Source organism: Chelonia mydas, chromosome 12 (assembly GCF_015237465.2).
Source record: "Chelonia mydas isolate rCheMyd1 chromosome 12, rCheMyd1.pri.v2, whole genome shotgun sequence".
NCBI lineage: Eukaryota > Metazoa > Chordata > Testudines > Cheloniidae > Chelonia > Chelonia mydas.
Genome location: NC_051252.2, coordinates 4,474,933 through 4,488,582, shown reverse-complemented (window position 1 = coordinate 4,488,582; position 13,650 = coordinate 4,474,933). Strand labels below are relative to the sequence as shown.

Sequence of the window (13,650 nt, the reverse complement as noted above, 5' to 3'; positions counted from 1 at the left end):
CATTAGGCTGGGCTGCAGAGGTCTCTAACTGCTCCCCAGCATGGAATTTGCTGACTAGGGAGGGGACCCAGCACAGCACGCCTCTCAAGCTGAGCGGCTGAAGGTGCCGTAACCCAGTGAGAACCACAGTGTGGAGAGACCGAGGGCCGTCCAGGCAGTAATTGAACTCCCCACTGACGGGGGGGTCTGGCTGACCCTGCCACCTCTGGCTGCAGCTCTCCCGTTGAAGGCAGTGAGAATGTATGTAGGAGCAGCCCCTGGTGGTGAAGGGCAGGCCATGACTGGGCAGGATCTTGGAGAGTACAGCAGTGCCCATGGGCATTCGATCTACCTTGCTTTACACTCAAGGGCTGGGCTCCACCAAACGGTGCCCATTGGTTGGTTTGCACTGATGACTGGACCAAGTGACACGAGCCACGCTCGGTCCACGTTCCCCCGAGCAACCCAGCAAGCACTCTGACCCCGAAGATCATGACCCAGGTGACAGCATCTTGCGAGCCAGCCCAAGCTATCAGGGTAGGACTGGTTTCATGGCCTCCCTCATGCCAGGGCTGGGGGGCAGGAGGCAAAGCAGACGAAGACTTGCCAAGGACAGAGGCACAGACGCAGCATGAACAGAGTCCATGCCGGGGCCACGTGGGCTGGTACCTTTGCTCTGCGCTGGCATCCTGGCTGTCGTGCTGCAGCAGGTGGTAGCTGTGCCTGTGATAGGAAGAGCTCTTGTGCTTCTCTGCAACGTCATCCCTTGGGCTGGGGGAAAGGGAAACGCCATCATGGAAACATCTCCTGGCCTCGTTATCTGCTCATCCCACTGCCTGCACAGGGGTGGGCCTGCTGAGAGCAGACTGGGCTCGGAGCCCACACCGCTGGGGGTTTCACAGAACCGGTGGGGTCCGACAGCCGGGCCCTGGCATAGTGGGTGTCTGGGAGGGGAGGGGGTCAGATGCTTGGGTGTGATCACACACCCTTCAGAGCCTGGGCGGGTCCGTAGATGTCAGGCCAGTCTGAGGCTGATAAGAGACTGCACAAGCTCCTAGGCTGCAGGACGGGCGCAGTTTATAAACACCAGTGAACAGGAAGCAGCTGGCAGGAACTCCACGCTGCTCTCCTCCAGATGCAGGTGGTGCACTACGGTTAGAGTGCGTCCTCCAGCCATCGTGTTTTCACCTGTCCAGGGAGTATTTCAGATCCCCAGACACTGTGCATTAGTGGTAACAGCAAGAGGTCGTTGCCTGGACACTGGCACACTTGCAGAGTGCAGCAAGTTACAAGGCCAGGGAGAACCAGCCACCATGGCAAGGCTTTTCTAAACTTGCACCCTGGATCCAGACAGTCGACATGTGGGACATGAAAGCAGCATGGAGCATCCAGACAGTTCAATGGCAGCTCCCAATCCCTCCCCCCCGTGCAGTGGGGACAGGAAGTGCTGTGAAGGCAGCACTCTCAGCTGCTAGGGTGGAAGGATGGCCGTGTCTCCTGTAACTCAGGGGACGTCTCTGCTAGAGTGGAAGGATGGCCGTGTCTCCTGTAACTCAGGGGACGTCTCTGCTAGGGTGGAAGGATGGCTGTGTCTCCTGTAACTCAGGGGACGTAACTCTGCTAGGGTGGAAGGATGGCCGTGTCTCCTGTAACTCAGGGGACGTCTCTGCTCTATTAAGGAGCGGTGCGGGCAGGCTGCTGGCCTCGCTCAGAAGGATGGAGGCTGCAGGGCTGGCCCTGGGACGTGCGGCCTCCCAATCTATGAGAGGCCTGGGGACAAATCAGGACATTCTGCTCCACTCCTGCCAGAAGAGGTAGGATCTGGCCAGCCCAGGCATTCCAGACCTGCAAGGAACACCCCCAGCTGCTTGGGCTGGAAGAGTTTGTCTCCAAGACATGGCTACGCATAACCCTTCTCTCAGGCTACATCTCTGGGCTTCCCAGCTTGGGCAGACATACCCTCAGACCTGCTTCACCATGTGAATCAATCACAGCTACTCACTTCAGGGACTAAGTTTGTTTGGCGTCTCTGTTACTGCTGGCTCTGCAGAGCCAGCCAAGTCGCAGGTGAGAGACTCGTCACTCTCGTGCACTGGCAGCAGAACTGGCTACCGAGTGCCACTCAGTTCCCCCCAAGAGGGCTGCACAGGTGTTGCCAGGGGCAGAATTTGGGCTGCACAACCTTTATTCTGCTGGTCATGCACAAGATGGAAAGACCCCAGACTGACTTTGAGAACCCAGGGTAAGTGTGCAGGGCTGGCAACTAGAAAAAAGGGTTAAGGTGCTGAGCTCCTTAGAGCCGGAGCGGGTGAGAAACAGACGCCCCCCGGCTATCCTGGAGTCCCTGTTGCAGAGTAGAGGTTCATGTTAAAGCTGGCCTGGAGGTGGGGGACAGTGATGCTGAGCCTACAAAGCCAGGGTGCAGGGAGGAGAAGTGGCTTATTGGGGCTCTGAAAGGAGGGACAGCCAAGGCCCTGAAACACCAGTTTTCCACGTGCCGACTGGACATGGCTAAGAAAATGCCCCCAAGTAAAGCAGAGCAAAGCTCACCCAGCTGGTTACCTGTCTGCTATGCTGTTCCTGGTTTCCCTGGTGATGTCGGGGGCTGCTGGCCACGGCTGGCTCACGACGCTGTTGGAAGATGCATTTTCCTGAGTTAAAGCAGTCTCCAGTAACGAGGGTGTGGTCAATCTGTCCACCTCCACGGGGGCCATGTCCAGGGAGTGCTGGCTGTGCTCGGAGCTGTGCCGGTTCCTCGGGGACAGCAAGTGCAAGGCCGACGCAGCTGAGGCCATGCTGTCCGCATGGTGATTGGGCTCCAGCACCTCTGCAGGGAGCCCGGCTGGGGCTGCGGCAAAGCTGCGCTGCAGCGTCTCAGAGGCGATCTCTGGGATATCCTGGGACATGGCCGTGGAGGCCGAGGAAATGACATCGGGGGAGCGCTCCCGGGTGGGTGAGGCCTGGGCTACCACAAGGGGCTCCACTTCCTGCAGCTCCAGAGCCAGAGGGGGGTTTGCTGGAGTGACCTGACCAACAGAAACAAGCCGACTTTCACTGTCATGCAGAGACACCCAAACCACACAAGCCACCTCAAGGACCATCAGCACCTCATGCCAGCCAGCCTTCAAGGGAGGGAGCGGAGAGGCCCCATCCTGGCCTTGCTACTGCTATGCCCCCAGGACAGGGCTGCTCAGGAGCCAGGCAGATGGGGGAGGCCCTCAGACATCTGGGCCTGACTGCATTCTGATCCTTTGCCGCTCCAGCACCCCTATTACCTGCCAGCACAGAACCAGCTGTCCGGTAGGACAGCTCTGTCCTTCCTGTGTGCTGTTAACTCCGTCGGGAGCAGCATTCACTGACCGGGGTCACACTGCACTTAGTCAGGGTTTGCAAACACTTCAGCACATAACACCGCCAGTCTCAGCAGTCCAGGGGATTGCACAGGTGAATCACGTACATAAGTGCCTGCAGGACCGGTCTAAGATTTCACATTTCTCTCACCGAAGAGGCAAGACGCACTAGCTACAGGGTCATCAGCTTAAAACACCTGTTTCCAGTTGAAGATTTCATACTGATTGTTACAAGTAACATCTAAAGTCTCCAGAACTGAAAGAGATTTGAGGAAATATTCCTCTTTCCGTTTGCTTTACTGGCTACAATCAACTTCACTGGATCTTTCCTACAGAAGCAGGGGCAGAAACATTTTAAAAGAGGAACTTCTTGTTGCAAGTCCAAAAAGCAAGCAGCAGCAGACTCAGCGCGGATTTCAGTATACCCTGGTCAGGAAATGTACAATGTCAGAGCAATCTGTGTGTCCTCTGACCATCTGGTAGCTTTCCCTGGGGTGCTTCCTTGTCTCCCTTCCACCCAGCCACAAGGTCTCCTAGCATGGGGGGTGACTACTCCTAACGTCGCTGATGATGGAATAAGAAAAGTGACCCTGTGCTAGAGCTGCCCCCATTTTTAAAGCCACGGCTTTTACGGACCGGCAGTCTGCGACAACATGTGCTGGCACAGCAGCACCTTCCAGCCAAGAACAGGAACCAGACCTGCTAGCCACTCGAATGGGCCAGCATGGGCACCCTGGTGCATTCCAGCTGGCAGAGGATCATGGAAAGAACGGGAGAGTTACCATGTGCCAAAAGCAGAAGGTGGCAACAGTGCTGGGAGCCTTACCGGGACAGGCGCCTTTGGGGTCAGCTTGTCAGAGAGTCCAGGGATAAGGACTGAATGGTTCCTAGGACTCGTCTGGAGACTGCTGCTACTGCTGCTCAGCGTGAGGCTGGTGTCCAGCTGCATCTTTGGGCTCAAAGTCAGGTCTTCAGATGGCCTGTACAGGGAGATGGAACGAGCTGAGCACCAGATTTTGTAGGGTTGGTTCGGACAGAGCCCCTGAGCTCAGGAACTGTGATTCCTGCTGTGCTTGGTCAATGCAAGCGCGCCTGGCCCCAGTTGACCCAGTGTCCCCCAAGCTCTGTGGTTCCTCCCACCCAATGGGAGACCATCCCTCGGAGTGACCACTCTTCCTAGACGAGGGACTGAACAGAAGAGCTTCACAACTTTGCTAGAGGGAGTCTGTTAGAACTCAGGGGCTCAGATCCTGAGGGGGGGATTTGATAGCAGCCTTCAACTACCTGAAAGGGGTTCCAGAGAGGATGGAGCTCGGCTATTCTCAATGGTAGCAGATGACAGAACAAGGAGCAATGGTCTCAAGTTGCAGTGGGGAAGGTTAGGTTGGATATTAGGAAACACTATTTCATGAGGAGGGTGGTGAAGCCCTGGAATGGGTTCCCTAGGGAGGTGGTGGAATCTCCTTCCTTAGAGGTATTTAAGGCCCAGCTTGACAAAGCCCTGGCTGGGATGATTTAGTTGGGGATTGGTCCTGCTTTGAGGAGGGGGTTGGACTAGATGACCTCCTGAGGTCTCTTCCAACCCTGATCTTCTATGAGTCTGATCCTCTAGTCTAGCCCATCTCTGGGGGAGGAGAACATGACGTCTGCAGGACTTGTCCTTGCCCTCCTCTCCCAAGCACTGAGGCTTCTACCCTATTATACTCTTCACCACCAGGAAGCTGTGCCTGATGTTCATGTAAGTGTGCCTCAGTTAGCGTCATTCCCCTTCCCTCAACCTCCCAGTAATGCCTCTCTGTCCTTGGGGTCTGCAGCCTTCACTGGCCGCAAACTGCAACATCCCCTTCAGGGGAGCAAGGGAAGCAACCGAGCGGTGGTGCGATGGGAGAACCTCTCGGTGGCGGAAACAGAGCAGGCTGCCTCTGCGCCACCCCGGTCTCCTGAGGCACAGGGAAGGAGGCAGGTTGGCTCAGCACTGCTGTAGAGTGTCTCTCAGATGCCTGGTTTCAGAGTAGCAGCCGTGTTAGTCTGTATTCGCAAAAAGAAAAGGAGTACTTGTGGCACCTTAGAGTCTAACCAATTTATTTGAGCATAAACCTTCATGGGCTACAGCCGAAATGAGCTGTAGCTCACGAAAGCTTATGGTCAAATAAATTTGTTAGTCTCTAAGGTGCCACAAGTCCTCCTGTTCTTTTCTCAGATGCCTGCAACTGGAACCAATTTGTAACCCCTGGAGCGCCAGCCTGCTCTGCAGATGGGGCCTGACTCGGCTGGGAAGGACACGAGCTCTGGCTCCACTTACCTGGGCACAGTGGGGTCATTGACAGAAGCGCTGCTCATGGCTGTGACTGCAGTCAGGGAACTGACGCTGCTTCCCGGCGACACGGCAATCTAGCAGAAACATAGATCCATGCTTTGAGAGGAGGCTCTGCGGCTAGTCCTCTCCCTGAGCAACTCCTGGCTCCCTGCATAGTCCCACTACGGAGCGTGCAGAAGGTGACAGAGACTCTCCCAAGATTCCAGATGTGCCTAGGGCACCAGTCAAGGACCGGACCCCTTCATGGCCTTTGACAGAACTGGGCATGAGGTTTTGGAGACCCAACTGCAGATAGGACGCAAAGGCCCTTCTGGGGGTTTGCTCCTTTCCTCTCTAAGACACTACTTGCTTTCCCTGCTGCAGAGCAATCACAGGTGGAGTTTGGCAGGGCTCAGCCCTGTCACCCCTCCCGTTCACACACATGCAGCTGCTAGAGGAGAAGGGGCTAAGCTGTTCCACTAGGAGGTGCCCAACACTCAGATCTACATCCCCTCGTCCATCCTGGATAGCATGGTCCTTGGGCTCTCCCCACACCTGCTACAGAAACAGACCTGGATGGAAGCCAAGTGCCTTGGCCTTGACTTAGAGAAGTGCTGCCAACAGGTAGAGAGAAGCATCTAAATGGACTGATGGAGGACTGCTGGTCACCTTCTATGGGATGGGTATGTCTGACCATTGCTGTTACAGTTTGCAGTGTGACCAAGGGACCTCTTGAGTCCAAGTGGCAGAGGGCAAAAGGGGGACATAAGGAATCCCCTGGGTCTGGTATTTTCATTCAAATTCACCAAAATGTGTCATGTGAGGTCTCTCATAAAGGCCTGTCTCACACTGGGCATCAATATTATTGCAAAACATGTATGGATGGTGTGTGATTAAGTGAACTTACATCCAATACTTAATTTTCAGTTCTTAAAGTCTGTGTCTAGGGACTGGTCACCAGCAAAGGTGAAAAACAGGTTTTCCTCCAGAGAAGAGCTGTTTATCCATCTGTTTCCACATAGATTAAGTATTGGATAAAAGTTCACTCACAAGTCTGAACCAAATGCTAACAAAGGACCGTGGAATCTTCAAGACAAGAAATTAACAGGAAGAGGTAACCAGCAGGAGTTATCCTGTTTAGTACAACAAACTTCTGAAACTAACTAGGAGAGTGGCTCCAGGCCTTGGTTTCAGAACCACTCGAGGGTATGCCCCCCCCAACGCTAGGTATGAGAGAACGGAAGGCCTATCACGTTCTCCTTCCAGCAGTGTGGAGGCTGGAGCACGGTCCTGGGGAGTGCTCATTCCCTGATACAAGACATGTCACAGAAGTGGAAGCAAAACCTGAGTCGTCTCGCCCAGAAGAAAAGGCACTGAAATGATTCAGCTGAACTAGGTGCTCTCCAGTGGCTTCCCTGGCTGCATACGTGCCCTCCGTCATGCTCCCTAATTAAGCACAGCCAAGAGAGGAGGGAATGATGGTGTGCCCACTGGGGTACTCTCAGCCATTTAGGAACATGGGGCTTTTCCCTGCTACTCAGAGTTCTAAAAATGGACTTGTATCTTCAACACACATTAAAGCCTGCTGGGCAATGGTGCAGATTCCCTGGCACCACTAAAGCAAGCCGGCTCAGCAGACAGAGAGTCCTCTCTGAGCAGCCAGCAGCAATACAGACAAGCTCTGGGGAGCACACCCAGGCCACTTCAGAGAGGGGCAGCAATTGCACACAGCCCTTGGGAGGGGATCTCCACCCCAGAAGCTAAACCCCACAAAGCAAGAACATGCTGCCACACCGCCGGCTCACTGGTTTGGGGACGGGTCTTGCACCAAAGATGCTCAGGTCCCAGCTTCCTGTTGCTCTTTGCAGGTCTCTCTCAGCATGAGCTTGGGTCAGCTTGGCATTTTAAAGGTGCTGCAGCCCCCGCTGCTAAGCTCTGGCCTTCCTTCCTCGTTACTGTATTTGCATCTCAATCCTGCAAGAAGCAGGAGTACTGCGGTTTCCTCCCCAAAAGAACCCTTACAGGAAACCTCTGAGATTCAGATTGTTTGGTCCTAGGAGCCAAGATTTCCTGGTGGACTTTCCATAAGCCAGCTGCAAAGGGTAAGAAAAGGCTAAGAGCTCTGAGCGCTTCCTATGCTTTGTACTCTAGATTATCCGGACTACCCGAGTCATCACAGCCCAGGTGGGATTCACCAGAGCGCAAAATCCCAGATCATCCCCTACATTCCCCACTGGCCCCGCCCATCACATCCAGCTACCTGCTGAAGAGATGTGCTTGGGGTCATGAACGCATCTGGGGTCATCAGCTTGGGTTTGGCATCATTGGAGAGGGCAAGAAAATCTGCTGGCACGGGCAGGTCTGCAATGCGCCGTAAGTCTGGTTGGGAGCCATGTACGGACCCCTTCTCCGATCCCAGCCCTTCTGCGCCCAAGTCAGCCAGGTGGTCTGGAAACGCTTCAGAGAGATACGTACAAATTAACCTGAGAGCGCTTCCACAGGAGCCAGGCAGCAAGGGTTTTATCCCCTGCAAAACACGAGTTATACCACTTCCACCAGCCCAGGCACCAAGACAGGACTGGAAAGCCCACGGCTGTCACAGTCAGGGCACGGAAGCAGCCTGATGGAGGAGGAACAGACTCATGGCCTTTGCCAGGGAAGGCACGTGATCCACAAGCTTCACAAGCTTCCCTGCAAATGGGCTTGAGTGGCACAGCAGCAATACAGGGCAATACACTCACCTTGGCCCAGCCTTCAATCCCTCCTCTGCCCTCCTCACGGAGACCTGTCCTGCCTGAGCGCAGCTCCCCCAGGAGGAAGTCCCAGACCAGCCAGAGGGGGCGCTACAGAGCACACAAAGCACTACATCCATCGCTCAACATGCTGTTTTGCCAGGATCCCATGCTCTGTGCTCGGCCTCATCTCTTTAACCCGCCAGGCCTCCCACGCCCAGCTCAGCAGTCTGGATGCCTTTGGGATAACAAAGTCAATCCTCCAAAGGATGGCAGGAGCCCACCAAACATCCCTTCCAACCTCCAATGACTACACTATCCCCTGCTCGCAGAGCGCTGCCAGCAATGCTGGAGACACGATGCTGGGAAGCTCAAAGCACCAGACGGTTCCGGCCAGAACCCCCGACTGAATGGACTTACCGAAATCTTCATGGGAGCCATGGGGAGGGATCGGTGCGGCCATATCTGGACTATGAAGAGGTTGGAATCTGATCTGCACATCCTGCAGGGCCCTGTAACGTTCCGAAATGCTGGGTTAGTTCACACGTCAGCCACAGAGCCATAAACCGTGGCGGATTCCCCTTCCTGCAGCTGGTCCTGGAAAGCGTTTTAGTATTTTCTGCCTACTAAGGACCAAGTGGGAGTCCCCAGGCAGTGCTGCCCCGCCTCAGCTCAGCCCTTCCTGTGCCAACCACACCTGAAAGCTGTCCAGTCTCAAGCCCCAAGCAGCCACATGGCAGGTCAGCACTAACCCAACGAGTCCTGGCCCCCAAGTAAGCAGACACGTTCACCTGCTGACACATTGTGCAGAGGCTCAGAGCTCGAGAGTCCACAGGAAAAGACATGGGAAGCATTTTAAATGGAGCAAGGAAGAGACCTAGGGCCCGCTACCCAGCCAGACCAAAGGCCTCCCATGCCAAGGATACTCTCCATGTCTACTGCTCCAGGTGGGTTTCATACTGAGGGATGTGTGCAGGAACAGTGGGTGATCACATCCCCCCCCCACTGCAAGCAGAGAACAGCTAGTGACCCTGGTGGCCAAGGGGGTTTTAGGAAGGAAAGAGCGCATAGCTGTCCGTACCAAGCCCTAAGCATACTCACTTGGTGTGGACGCAGAAGAGCTTGATCAGCACACCTGCGGCTGATTCGACAGCCCCAGCCCCCTGAGCACCTTCTGGAATAGAGACAAGAAATACAAAGTGGGCTGTAGTATGGGGTGCTGCACATGTCCTTAGGCCTCAAACTCTCAGGGAGCAAAGGCTCTGAGGTGGAGCACTCCCTGGTGCTCGTTCAGACCTCAGATATCAGTGAAACAGCTCTTAAAATCCCCTCACACTCTTTCGGACTCTGCTCCCGCTTTAAACAGCCTCCTCCTGCCTGTGCGCTCACACCACAGATTCCGTGGGAACGCTCCCTCCGTTCCCCTGAGCACCATGCCAGAGGGTGAAACAGAGGCATTAAGACGGATCCCAGTAGCTGTCACCCAATGATCGTAAGCCCTGTGCCCTAGCCACCAGCCCATCCTCCTCCCTCAAATCTGGGCCACTCTAGGCAGGTCAGTATTGTTCTCCAGCACCGCCAGCTCCTCAAGGGAGTTTCTCACTAATATATTCCAGCTGTGTCGCCAGGAAGCAGCCCCCAGACCTTCCTGGGAAACAAGGGCTGGCTGGCTGCCCCTCGCTGCTCACCTGTGCTCAGGCTGTCGCTTTCCTCTTCAGCTGGGAGGACCTCTGTGTGCCGCAGCCGGCAGCGGCTCACTACCTGGATGCCGAAGCTCAGGACCGGGTGGGTGAGGAGGAACTCCGAGATGGAGCTGAAGTAAGCTCTGCCCTCCTCCTGGTTCTGCAAAAGCTCCATCACGTACAGGACCTGGAAGCAGAGCACCAGAAACACCCTGCAACAACCCAAGTCGCTGGGGCTTTGGCAGCAGACTGCCAGGTGTGGTCAGAGAGTTCTACAACAAAGTCAAACACCAGCCTTCCCCTTGTACCCAGGAGTAGCTCCCACACGACCTCCCAGAATGCCACACACAGCTTACCTGAGCCAGGAAAAGCTCTTTGGATCCAGGTGGCGAAATGTATGCTGGGGAGTGTAGTCCGCACAAGCTGCCCCTCTCTATTACAGAGGTACCCATCTAGGTATTTGTCACCCACCATCATGGGATCTAGATCTGGCTACAATATGTTCCATTTTTGCCAACTGCCAATGCAGCATCCCCATTGATGCCTATCGTTAGTGACCCACTATTAAGTTTTAATTAGCTTAACAAAACTTTACGTTCCACTGTTTAAATTCTGCCTCCTCCCCCCACCCCAGCACCCTTCTTCAACAAAACGATCAGAGCGCATCCAGGCTTGCTACCCCAGCCCAGGACATCAGGACTCAAGTCCTGTGGAAGTTATAATTTCACAGACAGCACAGAAATCATGAAATTAGCCCAATACTGTGATTTTCCAGCAGCGGGGAGGTGGAAGCAGGAGGGTGGGTCAGGTGGGGGTGGCATGGTGCTATCCTGGGGAGGAGGAGGAAGCATGTCTTACCACATGGCACGGGCCGGTCCAGTTCAGGGCACTCTGCACTGAACTCTGGCCCAGGCGACGCCTACTGCTTCCTGCCCAGCTGGCAGGGGGGCAGCACTGACAACGTGGCAATTAGGAGCGCCAGCCCGTCCTGCCCCACAGAAGCCCTTGAGAAGACACCTGGGGAGCGAGACCTGGGATCAATCCCCCACACCATAGCCACCCCCGCTGCCACTGTGTGCAGGAGCCTTGCCCTGGGGGGAGGGATTCTGGTCTCAGCTCCTCACCAGCCCATGCTGTCTCCTCTGGGTTGTGCTGGGGAGGGGGGGGAAGGAGGGGGCTTCTAAATGCCACATTGTCAGTGCCATCCCTTTCTCCCTGCCAGCTGGACAGGAAGCAGCAGTGGCAGCCTGGCCACAGAGCTAGCGTGGCCCTGATCCCTGACTCAGCTTGGACCGGCTAGCGCCATGTGATGAGACAACTGACCTGCCACCTCCCCACTGCCCTCCAGAATGGGACCAGCCCACTAACTGCCCACTGGCAGCCATAGCCTTAGCAGGGATGTCTGCTTCCACCTCCTGGCTGTTGGAGAAATCACAGCAGTCTGCGGGGACTCGGCCGCCACGATATCCTATAAAACTCCAACATTCACCTGCAACGCTGCTGAGAGCGTTTTTAAAAAATCCATGATTGTCACAGGGCCCCAAACTGGACACAGAGAGGGGAAGAAGAGAGCCCCTGTACTGGGCTACAGCACCACAACCAGCGGGGTTTTCCCTCTAGAAATCAAGGCTGCCCCGACCACCAGCATAACAGGCCAGGTCCACTGAGAACAAACCAGACCTCTCAAAGCAAAGCAGAGCCTCTGCTCTGAGATAGCTGTGCAGCTGCCAAGCAGTGGTTACTTGGCATTGCTCTCTCTGTCCTCCTAAAAGCAAGGAGCTTAAACATGAAAGAGAGCCAGTGTCTTTCCCTCCACCCTGTTACAGCAGAGTACATCTGATCCCCCATGCTGAGAGCCCTGCCACTAGACGGGTACCCTGGGGCGAGGGGTTAATGATAGACCAAGAGCGTATCTCTTGAGTCACCCGGCTTTGAGGAGCTCAGTCGAACCATTACAGCACTTGCGGGTCAGTTTCCTTTTCAAATGCCAATTTTTACTTTAACACCAGCATTAATCCTGTGCCTCGCCCAAGGCTCCGTTGGGCCCAGTCAGCACCAGCAGAACCATTCTCCACCTTACACTGAAATGGTACAGGCCAGCTTGGCCTCTTCTCAGCAGTGAGCGCAGCCAGCCCTGCCGCAGTTGTGGTGGCTGCGCAGGAGTCCCGATCTCCCTGCACCCAGCGTGGCTGAAGCAGCCAGGAAAGTGGGAGCCACGTACTTTTCTCTGCACGTCACTCAGGATCAGGAATTCAGCAGAGAGGTCCAGGCAAGCTTTCAGACTCGGGGGAACACTCTTGGAACTGAAGATGTCAGGGGAAAAGCTGGGTTCCGCAACAGGAGAGAATACACAGAAGGCGAGAGCCATTAGCACAACAGAAAGCCTCTATGGCACAGCGTTCCAGTTTGACTACGAGCAGATATTCCGCTGCCCCCAGTTACCGAAGCGAGGAACCCCACGCAAACACGGGAGGGGAACTGGCAGAACCAAATCTACCCTAACTATGGGCCTAAAGTGTCTAAACCCGGGATGCCAGGCTAGCCAGAGGAGGGATGCTGGGATCGTGTGCTAAAACGCAGCCCTAGCAGCTGAGAGACCAGCTGGGCAAAGCGCACCACTACTGGAGTACAGGGTCACCATTCAGCACTCAGCTGTGTTCTACTCCGTGGGTCACAGGAGGGAGATGCCAAAGCTGGCTCTCGCGTCTGCATCCGCTGGAGCTGCTTCTAGGGCCATGATCCCCCCGCAGACAGAATGCTTTGTGGGGGATGGAGCACACCGGATTGGGCAGCCATTCTCGGTGCTGGCTGGCTCCCCAGACAAGTCCTGAGCTGCCCGAGTAATACAACACTAAGCAGACAAAGCGACAGGGGAAGAGATGCTGGAACTCTTGCCACACTTGACGAAGTGAGCAGTCACTATTTACACAGACAAGCGTCCAATATGCAGGCTCCAGAATGCTTTCCTGGGACCTGGGGTACATCTGTGCTCTACAGACCTGAGCAAAGATGACAGAGTAAAGCCGTTAAGGGTCAAACCCTGCAAGCCCGGCCTTGGGACACCCAGATCCATTTGGCAGAGAGTTCACCACAGTACTGACGTTAGCAGAGGCTGTCACATTCCTTTCAGTAACTATGCTAATTTGGCATAGGAAGAGGCTCCAGGTGGGACTAGAATAGACTCCATTGAAGCTCACCGACAGCCTCTTCCCCTGCAGAGTAATTATATTGCCAGGATCCTAATAGGTCCCTGAGTTCTGCTCGGACCTGTGGACTCTTCAGACTAAGCCCCACCTCTCAGAGACCTAGCTTACAGGTCTAGGTGTATCACCACTCACCGGACAGTTTGCAGACAGGTCCAAGAAACGGTGCACCACATCTTCAGCTCTCGGTTCTGATCTGCTCCAGTGATGAGAAATCTCCAGAAAGGAACCCTGAAGGCACAACAGAGAAGTCTTGGGAAGGAATCCTGTCAGAAGGCGTAGCCCCTCCCTGCAAGCGCCTCCTGCAGGAACACTGCTCAGAGGCTGCTTGTGGCTAAACTTGGCCAGTAATGTCCCACACTCCCAGGGCAGCTTCTGCACCATGGACAGGTTACAACCTGGCACACC

The 13,650-nt window shown here is 55.2% G+C and overlaps 1 protein-coding gene across 3 annotated transcripts in view; it reads right to left on the bottom strand.

Annotated features, from left to right (window-relative positions):
- Positions 1-13,650, bottom strand: part of EDC4 (enhancer of mRNA decapping 4) — a 59,730-nt gene that overhangs the window by 13,531 nt on the left and 32,549 nt on the right. For all 3 annotated transcript variants that reach the window (XM_037877881.2, XM_037877882.2, XM_037877880.2), the window contains 10 exons: positions 13,378-13,473; positions 12,261-12,363; positions 10,046-10,226; positions 9,459-9,531; positions 8,778-8,869; positions 7,886-8,082; positions 5,632-5,720; positions 4,156-4,309; positions 2,542-3,005; positions 649-750 (listed from right to left, as the gene is read on the bottom strand). In XM_037877881.2, the coding sequence (XP_037733809.1) occupies positions 649-750; positions 2,542-3,005; positions 4,156-4,309; positions 5,632-5,720; positions 7,886-8,082; positions 8,778-8,869; positions 9,459-9,531; positions 10,046-10,226; positions 12,261-12,363; positions 13,378-13,473 (1,551 nt within the window). The remainder of the gene's footprint in view (positions 1-648; positions 751-2,541; positions 3,006-4,155; positions 4,310-5,631; positions 5,721-7,885; positions 8,083-8,777; positions 8,870-9,458; positions 9,532-10,045; positions 10,227-12,260; positions 12,364-13,377; positions 13,474-13,650) is intronic.